At 56.0% G+C, this 11,069-nt stretch overlaps 1 protein-coding gene across 2 annotated transcripts; it reads left to right on the forward strand.

Moving 5' to 3' along the window:
• Window positions 1-3,049: 3,049 nt before the first annotated feature.
• Window positions 3,050-7,848, forward strand: PTGIR (prostaglandin I2 receptor). 2 transcript variants are annotated; one of them, XM_003915757.2, is made up of 3 exons: window positions 3,050-3,310; window positions 4,078-4,857; window positions 6,650-7,848. In XM_003915757.2, the coding sequence occupies exons 2-3, from the start codon at window positions 4,090-4,092 to the stop codon at window positions 7,040-7,042; spliced, it is 1,161 nt and encodes a 386-aa protein (XP_003915806.1). In that variant the 5' UTR covers window positions 3,050-3,310; window positions 4,078-4,089; the 3' UTR covers window positions 7,043-7,848. The 2 variants fall into 2 exon arrangements, with proteins under 2 accessions (XP_003915806.1, XP_017808038.1); XM_017952549.3 differs by lacking the exon at window positions 3,050-3,310 and having other exon boundaries at window positions 3,816-4,857.
• Window positions 7,849-11,069: the final 3,221 nt, after the last annotated feature.

Genomic DNA, 11,069 nt, shown 5'->3' on the forward strand with positions numbered 1-11,069 from the left:
GCTGAGGCAGAAGATTCACTTGAACCCGGGAGGTGGAGGTTGTGGTGGGCCGAGATCGCACCACTGCACTCTAGCCTGGGCAACAGAGCGAGACTCCGTCTCAAAAACAAAACAAAACTACAACATAGCTGTGTGCCCATGTGCACACACAGAGTCCCATGAGCTCACAATACACACATACACACAATACTCACACACACAAACACAATCACAATGCTGAGAAAAATGCTCACTTAGGTCACGTGGGCCACACTAACTATGCAGAGTCACAATCCGGTTACACACCCACAGTCCCCAGCACATTAGCCTCGATCTCTCTCCCCTCCCGGGTGCTGTGTGTCACTTGGTCCGTCCCTAATCTCAGTGGTCTCTGAGCTGTCCTTCCTCTTTTTCCCTGCAGCCTCGGGGTCCTCCCCAGGGAGGCCTGGTTCTTTTCCTCGCCATGGGTGGAGAGAGGGCGAGAGGAGGGCTGCTGACTCTTTCCGTAGCTCCACCCACCCTGGAAGCCGCCCCTGGCACAACACACTGTGGGTGATTCCTCACCCCAAGGCACCTGGCCGGGGAGCAGAACCCCCTTGTGGACACTGCTGTGGGCTTGGCCCGGCTAGCTGGGGCCATGGCCAAGCAGGAGGCTGGGTTTCAGGGGAAGGTGACTGAGGCATGTCTGGCGCCAGTACGGACTCTGGGGAACTCAGTCCCCTCATTAGGAGGGAGGCACAGTCACTGCCACCCATACCTGCTCCTGATGCAGGAACACAGAACCGATGCTGGGGTTGCCAGGGCTCCTGGCTCCTAGTGGCATCAGCAGGGAAACTGAGGCCTGAGGCCAGGCATGGTGGCCTATAATCCCAGCACTTTGGGAAGCCGAGGTAGGGAGATCACTTGAGTCCTGGAGTTTGAGACCAGCCTGGGTGACATAGTGAAACCCTGTCTTTACAAAAATACAAAAATTAGCTGGGCATGGCAGTGGGTGCCTGTAGTCCCAGCTACTCAGGAGGCTGAGTGGGAGGATTGCTTGAACCCCGGAGGTGGAGGTTGCAGTGAACTGAGATTGCAGCACTACACTCCAGCCTGGGTGACAGAGCAAGACCCCGTCTCAAAAACAAACAGCCAGGCATGGTGGTTCATGCCTGTAATCCCAGCACTATGGGAGGCCAAGGCAGGCCGATCACCTGAGGTCAGGAGTTCAAGACCAGCCTGGCCAACATGGTGAAACCCCGCCTCTACTAAAAATATAAAAATTGAGCGCAGGGGCACGTGCCTGTAATCCCAGCTACTTGGGAGGCTGAGGCAGGAGAATCGCTTGAACCCGGGAGGCGGAGGTTGCAGTGAGCTGAGATCATGCCACTGTACTCCAGCCTAGGTGACAGAGCGAGACTCCGTCTCAAATCAAAAACAAGCAAAGAGAAAAACAACAACAAAAAAGAAACTGAGGCCTGGAAGGGACCGGGGGTTTGACCGCAGTCCCAGTGGGCATGGGAGCAGAGGGGACTTCCTGAGTGTTAACCGTCCTTGTAACAGGAAGCGAGAGAGAGGGAGGCTCGGGGAACCAGAGGCCACCCGGTTCAAACAAGACGCACGCCTGCCAGGCATCATCCTTCATTAATACGATATAACTTCCTGAGTTCCCTCTGGTCTGCCTGGGGACCAGACAGCCTGAGGCGGGACCACGTGGCAGGACCTGGAGCCCACATGCACAGGCACCCCTAGAGCAGGGCTGTGGGGTCCCTTAGGGAGCCACGGTAGGGCTGGTACTTGGGCGTTCATCCTGCTGGAAGCTGTGGGTGCCAGCTGGGCATGGGTGATAGGGAGATGGGGGGAAGGGGCAAAGGGGTTGTGGTCACACGCCAGGGTACAGAGAAGGCAAGACTGCAGCTGCCCACAGTCCAGTCCTTGGGTTGGACACATCCCTCCTGGCCTTGGACATGAGACATCTGCACAGGCTCTCTCCTTGTTACAAAGACCAATCTGGGATGTGCTGCAGGCTGAGGGCAGCCACCAGGCCGGTGAGGCCCGTGTTACCTCACGCACAGAGGAGGCGACTGAAGTCTACCAGCTCCCTCTCCTCGCCTGGGTCCATCACGCAGCAAGGAAAAAGGTGGTCAGACGGAAACAGGAAGTCAAGTCAAATGGATTTGAGACTGCCCCCCGATAAACAGCGGGGCTCAGAGAGGGTCTCTGAGGTTTTATCTGGCCCTTTGGGGCTGGGAGGCTGCCTGGGAAGCCACGGACTCCGTGGGAAGGGAGACTCGTGAACGCCGTGTGGGCAGTGGGAGCACGTGGGTCTGTCACACTGGCCCGAGGCTGCAGCGGCGGTGACTTGGCTGTGTTTGGGGAGGGTGGAGGACGCATGGCAGCAATGTTGGAGTTGTGGACAGCTTCCTGTGATCAAAATATGATTCCTGAAGGTCAAGGTCACCAGGGGCCTAGGGGTGCTGTGCAAGAAGTCAGAGGGTGGCCCAGTGCTACCCTTCCATGATGGGCCGTGGAAGTCGCCCAGGCCTGTTCCTGACAACTGGACACCAAATACGCCCCTTCATGCTTCCTTCTCGGGTCTCTGCAGGGTGAGCTGGGTGCCCAGGGACAGGCTCGAGGGACTGGCATGTCTTTCTCTGGCCAAGCCTCCTTCCTCAGTTTTCTGGAAGGAGTGAGTTTTGTCCAGGGACTAGAACGCTCAGTGGTGTCTGGAAAACACTACATCAGAGAGGAATTTCCTGGTCATTTCTCAATCCCTGGGCAATGTCCTAAGCCCCAGGGCCTGAAGCCCAGAATAGATCCCAGAGGCCACCCTGAGACAGCCCAGGCCAAGGCCACCCCATTGAAGCCCGGTCAAGTGTGTGCCCTTCAGGTCCCTCCTAGCGGTCGCCTACTACCCCAAGAGGCTCCAAGCCTAAGTGATGGTGACTCAGGAATTTCCCACCCAGGCCAGAGAAGGAGACACTGGGGGAGGGAGGAGTCCTGTGTGTGGGGAGGTGGCAGGTGGCTCAGTGATGGGAACCAAGAGAGGATGTGGGGAGGACAGTGCAGGCAGCAATGGGAGATGGATGTCCTGGGTTGGGCGGGTGGATGGGGAATGGGGAGTGTGCCAGGGGGCCCTCTGGAGAACAGTGAGGGAAGGCGGGGCAGAGAGAGGAAATGAAAAAGCTGGGGTGAGCAGGCAAGCTGAGGAGGGTGGGAGGGAGGGAGGGAAGGAGGGAGGAGGGAAGGAGAAGCTGACACACAGACCGACACAGGCAGCGAGAGACACACGGAGCAGAGCAAGTGAAGGGACAGACGCGCGGGACAGGAGAGCCTGGGCAAGACTGGAGAGGTGCGGTGAGGGGCTGGGGAAGCAGCAACACAGAGCAGGAGCGGGTAGAGGGTGTGGGGTTAGAGGGAGAAAGGTACGGGGAGGACAAGGACAAGGGAGGGGACGGAGACAGGGAGATAACAGCAAGAGACTGAGAGACAGAGAAGGAAAGAACTGGTGATGCCCGGATGTTCTCTGTCTCTTTAATGGCAGAAACAGAGCTAGAGAAGGAAAGAAATAGGAGGTGGGGGGGTGCCAGCCATGGTGGCTCACGCCTGTAATCTCAACACTTTGGGAAGCCGAGGTGGATAGATCACCTGAGGTTAAGAGTTCGAGACCAGCCTGATCAACACGGTGGAACCCCATCTTTACTAAAAATACAAAAATTAGCTGGGCCTGGTAGTGGGCGCCTGTAATCTATCTACTCCAGAGGCTGGGGCAGGAGAATTGCTTGAACCCAGGAGGTGGAGGTTGCAGTGAGCCGAGATCATGCCATTGCACTCCAGCCTAGACAACACAGTGAGACTCCATCTCAAAAAGAAAAGAAAGAAAAGAAAGAGAAAAAGAAAGAGAAATAGGAGGGCGGGGAGAGACAGAGAGAGAGAGAGAGAGAGATGGGAGAAGCCAGAAGGAGAGGACTACATACACATTCACAGGAGAACTGGGGGTTGACTGGGAGGCCCCAGCTGCCACAAGGACTGGCCAGTAGGGACACCTGAGTGGGCTGGGTGGTGGGGGTAGTCTTGGCTCCCTCTGACCCCACACCTTCCACCTTGGGAACCCTCCAGCCCAGACCTGGGATGGCAGATTCGTGCAGGAACCTCACCTACGTGCGGGGCTCGGTGGGGCCGGCCACCAGCACCTTGATGTTCGTGGCCGGCGTGGTGGGCAACGGGCTGGCCCTGGGCATCCTGCACGCGCGGCGACCGGCGCGCCCCTCGGCCTTCGCGGTGCTGGTCACCGGGCTGGCGGCCACCGACCTGCTGGGCACCAGCTTCCTGAGCCCGGCCGTGTTCGTGGCCTATGCGCGCAACAGCTCCCTGCTGGGCCTGGCCCGGGGAGGCCCCGCGCTGTGCGATGCCTTCGCCTTCGCCATGACCTTCTTCGGCCTGGCGTCCATGCTCATCCTCTTCGCCATGGCCGTGGAGCGCTGCCTGGCGCTGAGCCACCCCTACCTCTACGCGCAACTGGATGGGCCCCGCTGTGCCCGCCTGGCGCTGCCAGCCATCTACGCCTTCTGCGTCCTCTTCTGCGCGCTGCCCCTGCTGGGCCTGGGCCAACACCAGCAGTACTGCCCCGGTAGCTGGTGCTTCCTCCGCATGCGCTGGGCCCAGCCGGGCGGCGCCGCCTTCTCGCTGGCCTACGCCGGCCTGGTGGCCCTGCTGGTGGCCGCCATCTTCCTGTGCAACGGCTCGGTCACCCTCAGCCTCTGCCGCATGTACCGCCAGCAGAAGCGCCACCAGAGCTCGGTGGGTCCACGCCCGCGCACCGGAGAGGACGAGGTGGACCACCTGATCCTGCTGGCCCTCATGACGGGGGTCATGGCCGTGTGCTCCCTGCCTCTCACGGTAAGTCCCCCCGGAGCTGGGGGGAGTGGGGAGAGCAGGAGGGCAGCTCTGTGGGTTGTGCCCATGTCACAGATGGGGAGACTGAGGCTCAAAAGAGGTCAGACATCGTGGGCATGGTGGCTCACGCCTGTAATCTCAGCATTTAGAAAGGCCGAGGCAGGACTGGATGCGGTGGCTCACGCCTGTAATCCCAGCACTGTGGGAGGCCGAGGCGGGCGGATCACGAGGTCAGGAGTTCGAGACCAGTCTGGCCAAAATGATGAAACCCTGTCTCTACTAAAAATACAACAAATACATAAATGAAAAGTAGCCGGGTGTAGTGGCACATGCCTGAAGTCCCAGCTACTTGGGAGGCTGAGGCAGGCGAATCACTTGAACCGGGGAGGCGGAGGTTGCAATGAGCTGAGATCGTGCCACTGCACTCCAGCCTGGGTGACAGAGTGAGACTCCATCTCAAAAATAAATAAATAAATAAATAAATAAGAAAAAAAAGAAAAAGAAAAAGAAAGGCGAGGCAGGAGGATCACTTGAGCTCAGAGGTTTGAGACCAGCCCGGGCAACATGGTGAAACCCCATCTCTACGAAATATTTAAAAATTAGCCTGGCATGATGGCCTGTGCCTGTGGTCTCAGCTACTTGGGAGGCTGAAGTGGAAGGATTGCTGCAGCCTGGGAGGTCAAGGCTGCAGTGAGCTGTGATTAGTACATCCCAGCCTAGCTGACAGAGCAAGACCTTGTCTCAAAACGAAAACAAAGAAAACAAAAACAAATCAGACAGAGGCTTGGTCCCCAGTCAGACAGATCCTGGCTTTCTGGAGAAGACTTTCTGCATCTGACTTCTTCTGGTACCTTGTCTCCCAGCTCAGGCATCCTGAGCCGCCGTAATAAAATGCATCCCCCCTCCTTCCCCTACCCCTGTAATGAAAAACCACCACTCATTGAGCGCTTCTCTATGCCTACCTCGTACTTAGTGGCTTACAGATACTTCCTAAGACAATTTTCAAAATGATCACAGCCACCCATTCCACAGCATTTGGCAGGAAACCAAGAGAACGTTCTCTCTCATCCCCGTTTTTACAGATGAGGGGCAGTGTCTCTCGCCCACAGTCACACAGAGCCTGGTCTCGGTCCTGGGTCCTTCGATTGTAGAGCCTGATCTCCCACTCACCTGGCTCCCCTCTGCCTCAGAGCAGGCCCCACCCTTGCCTCCGCACCTCGGTTTTCTTCCAGGACTCCCGTCCTGCCCCTCCCCAATGGGAGTGCCACAGACCCCGGTACCTACTCAGTGTCTGTGACACCTGGTCGTGCCACCTTTCTTCTGAGCCTCAGTTTCTGTTTCTGTAAAATGCAAGAGGCCAGGCTGGATTGGGGGGTCCTTAAATCTTTTTTGGGGGTTACCCTGACTCAGAGACTCAGATGCTGTGGACAGATACACACAGGCACCACAACAGCTCTGCGGCAGATTCAGGGGGCCCAGCTGGGCAGCGCCGCCTTCTTGTAGGGACGTTATACTCAAAAAATCTGTGGAGCCTGGGGGTCCTCCCAGCTTCTAAGGTTGGGGGGACCCATATACCTGGCCCCTATTCCTCTCCCCTTAGGCATCTCTGGCAATTTCCTGGGACTTTCTCTCCCTGTGTTCCCCAGATGCATTTGTTACTTAGTTTTTATCTTCTCTCCTTCCCCTCTAACATGCCGCCCTTACCTCATCCCTGGTAAGCGAGTGGGAGGGGGGAGCCAGGGTGGGGAGGCTGAGGACTCCTGGGTGCTTCTTGACGCCCTCACCCTGCCCTCAGATCCGCTGCTTCACCCAGGCCGTCGCCCCTGACAGCAGCAGTGAGATGGGGGACCTCCTTGCCTTCCGCTTCTACGCCTTCAACCCCATCCTGGACCCCTGGGTCTTCATCCTTTTCCGCAAGGCTGTCTTCAAGCGACTCAAGCTCTGGGTCTGCTGCCTGTGCCTCGGGCCTGCCCACGGCGACTCGCAGACACCCCTTTCCCAGCTCACCTCAGGGAGGAGGGACCCAAGGGCCCCCTCTGCTCCTGTGGGAAAGGAGGGGAGCTGGGTGCCTTTGTCGGCTTGGGGCGAGGGGCAGGTGGCGCCCTTGCCTCTCACACAGCAGTCCGGCGGCAGCACCGTGGGAGCGTCGTCCAAAGCAGAAGCCAATGTCGCCTGCTCCCTCTGCTGACATTTGGAGCTGACCCTGTGATCCCTGTCTTCGAGGGACAGGAACCAGAAAATCAGGGACATGGCTGATGGCTGCGGATGCTGGAACCTTGGCCCCCAAACTCTGGGGCCGATTGGCTGCTGTTTCTCCTGCGCAGGGTAGTCGCTGCTGGCTCTGGGAAGAGAGTGCGGGACAGAGGAAATATTTATCCTGGAGCGCAGAAAGAATGGTTCTCTCAAAATAGCCAGTGGCCTGGCCGATCTGCTCTGGCCCTAGATTCCCCATCCATCTCACTGTCTAAATATTTAGCAGGCGGAGAAGTTCCCAGCGGCTTCTGTGTACACTCAGGTCTGCTCTGGTCTGGGTGCTGGCTCCAATCTACGTCCACTTAGGGGGACCAGCTGCCCACCCCAAGTCCCCAGGGGACGGCCCTCCCCTCTACCAAGCCACTCCAAGAGCCAGCCCCTCTCTGCTCAACAAAAACCAGGGTTCTTGGAAAAGCTCCCTGCCTTCCCTTGCCGCTGGTCCCCCATCAGGCTTGGGAGCGCTGGCATCCCAAAGGGGCAGTGGGAGGAAGGGGAGGCTGCTGCATTGTGGGTGACAACGCAGGACATGTGCTTGGTACAAAAAGGGCCTGAGACCTTCCACCTCGCTTGATGGGCTGAGAGATGAGAACTGTGAGGGTGCAGGTGGCTGGGAGACAGATGGAGAAGCTGACAGATGAAGAGTAGGGGCTGGGGATCCCGGGGACTGCCCCAGAACAAAAACCTAAGTCCTGTGCCTGTCCCAGGGTCCTGAATAAATAAATGCCTCCTTACAGAGCCTGACCTCATGTTATGTGTCCTTGGAGCCCTCGCAAAGATTTCTTTCATTCATTCATTCATTCATTCATTCATTCATTCATTCATTCAACAGATACTTGACTGGGCACCATAGCACATGCCTGTAATCCCAGCATTTTGGGAGGTTCAGGTGGAGGATCACTTGAGCCCAGGAGTTTGAGACCAGCCTGGGCAATATATCGAGAACTTGTCTTTACAAAAAAATTTTAAAAATTAGCTGGGTGTGGTGGTGCACACCTGTAGTCCCAGCTCCCAGGGAGGTTGAGACAAGAGGATCACTTGAGCGTGGGAGGTTGAGGCTGCAGTGAGCTGAGATCCTGCCACTGGGTGACAGAGTGACACTCTGTCTCAAAAACAGAAACCAAAAAACCCTCAACCTTCCCCTGAAATTCAGCAGTGCTGATGGCCTGGTGTTAAGGACACAGACAAGCCTCCGCTCCACCCTGGGCCCCGCTGGGGTGATTTCCAGCCTGCCATCCCACTCGCTTCTCATAACCACTCCCTGCCCTCAGAGAGGCCCAGGATGGAGGGTGCTCAGGGGTGAGCTGACTAGCATGGAAGGAAGTGAGTAGGCGTTTAGGGTGGGGGAGGGTGAGTGGGAACTCTCCCCACCCAGCCCCACTGCACTGCCGGTCCCAGTTCCCCTTTCCCACCCCTCCCCAAAACAAAATCCACCACCGCAGGGCGCAGGTGAGGCCTGAGCCTCCCATGAGGACAACAGCATTAACCTCCTCCAGGTGAGCGGCGCCTCCCCACCCATCCACAGGCAACTTATTATAACCTCTTTCCCTTCCTTCCTTCCCTTCCTCTTTCCTCTTCCTTCCTTCCTTCCTTCCTTCCTTCCTTCCTTCCCTTCCTTCTTCCTTCCTCCTCCTCCTCCCTCCTTTCCTTTCCTCCTTCTTTTTCCCTTCCTTCCTTCCCTCCTTTCTTTCTTCCTCCCCCTCCCCCTCCCTCCTCCCCTCCTCTCCCTCCTCCTCCTCCTTTGAGATGGAGTCTGACCCCACCTCCAGGCTGGAAAGTGCAGTGGCCGGATCTCAGCTCTCACCAAGAAAGTCTCGGCCTCCCAGGTTTACACCATTCCTCCTGCCTCAGCCTTCCCAAGTAGCTGGGACTACAGGTGCCCTCACACCGCCCCAGCTGTTTGTTTTTTTGAGACAGAGTCTTGTTCTTGTCACCCAGGCTGGAGGCAGGGTCGGATCTCAGCTCACGCAAGCCCGGCCTCCGGTTCATGCCACTTGCTCCTCCTCAGCCTCCCAGCTGAGGGCGCCTCACCTCGGCCTCAAGTTGTTTTAGGATGAGATTTTGTTTCACCCTGATCTCTGACCTGATCCATTTGTCTCGTCACCACCTGTTTATTTAGATATTTCTGCTCTTAGCGATGCTGGTCTCGATTCTCCTGACTGATCCGACCTGATCTCAGTTCTCCTGCGGTGATTATTTGATCAGGGTTCTTCTTCCTTTCCTCCTTTCCTTTTTGAGATAGAATCTCACTCTGTTGCCCAGGCTGGAGTGCAATGGTACCATATTGGCCCACTGCAAACTCCGCCTCCTGAGTTCAAGTGATTTCCCTGCCTCAGGCTCCCAAGTAGCTGGGATTACAGGTGTGCGCCACCACCCCTGGCTAATTTTTTTTTTGTATTTTTAATAGAGACGGGATTTTGCCACGTTGGCCAGGCTGGGCTTGAACTCCTGACCTCAAGTGATCCTCCTACCTTGGCCTCCCAAAATGCTTGGATTACAGGCGGGAGCCTCTGAGCCCGGCAATAAGTCCTTTCTATGGAGGTTGGAGTCCAGGTCCAGAGATGATAATCCACCTGTCCCAGCTCACATGGCGAGTGGGCGTGGGCGCGGAGCAGGCCCATCTGTCCACTCGGGGGCACCTCCATTTCCTTTTGATCATCATCTAGCAGTTAGTTTACACGGCGGCTTTGGGGATTAAGCAATTCCCTCTGAAAAGCAAGTTATCTCAGGGCGTGGAATAAAGCCCATAAGAAATGTCACTATGATTGCCATTGCTGTAGCTGTTGCTATTGTTATTTGGGCAGATACAATTTACAAACAAACCACCTCCCAGCTCTGGCTCTGGTGTTTTGACTTCTTTTTCCCCCCAGTAACCATGTTTCAAATCATAATAAAGCAGAAAAAGGGGGTCTGGGAGAGTTAAAAACAGGTCAAGTGACCCACGAATGTGCTGAATGAGCTTGCGGTTCCCCTATGGGATGATGACAATGTCCTGGGGCCGGGCGCGGTGGCTCACGCCTGTAATCCCAGCACTTTGGGAGCCGAGGCGGGCGGATCACGAGGTCAGGAGATCGAGACCATCCTGGCTAACCCGGTGAAACCCCATCTCTATTAAAATTACAAAAAATTAGCCGGGCGCGGTTGTGGGCGCCTGTAGTCCCAGCTACTCAGGAGGCTGAGGCAGGAGAATGGCGTGAACCCGGGAGGCGGAGCTTGCAGTGAGCCGAGATGGCGCCACTGCACTCCAGCCTGGGCGACAGAGCGAGACTCCGTCTCAAAAAAAAAAAAAAAAAAAAAAGAAAATGTCCTGGAATTGGATAGTAGTGAGGGTTGCTCAACAGTGTGAATGCACTAAATGCCGCTGAATTGTAACTTTGAATGGTTAAAATAGCAACTTTTATGTTATGTGTATCTTACTGCAAGTAAAAAAAATTAAGTAAGTAGGCAGGGCGAGGTGGTTCCCACCTGTAATCCCAGCATTTTGGGAGGCTGAGGCGGGAGGATCCCGTGAGTCCAGGAGTTCAAGACCAGCCTGGGCAACATATCAAGACCCCGTTTCTACAAATAATAACAAACAAAATTAGCCGGGTGCTGGCCGATCATGGTGGCTCACACCTGTAATCCCAACACTTTTTGAGGCCAAGGCAGGAGAATCACCTGAGGTCAGGAGTTTGAGACCAGCATGACCAACATGGTAAAACCCATCTCTACTAAAAATACAAAAATTAGCCAGGCGTGGTAGCGGGCGCCTGTAATCCCAGCTATTTGGGAGACTGAACCATGAGAATTGCTTGAACCCAGGAGGTGGAGGTTGCAGTGAGCTGACAGCGCCATTGCACTCCAGCCTGGGCGACAGAACGAGACTGTCTCAAAGAAAAAAATAAATGTGGTACTGAAAAAAAAAAAAAAGGTGAAGTAAGTATTTAGAACCTTTTATAGCAGCCTTTTTTTTTTTTTTTTTTTTT

The sequence above is a fragment of the Papio anubis genome, chromosome 20 (assembly GCF_008728515.1).
Source record: "Papio anubis isolate 15944 chromosome 20, Panubis1.0, whole genome shotgun sequence".
Lineage (NCBI taxonomy): Eukaryota > Metazoa > Chordata > Mammalia > Primates > Cercopithecidae > Papio > Papio anubis.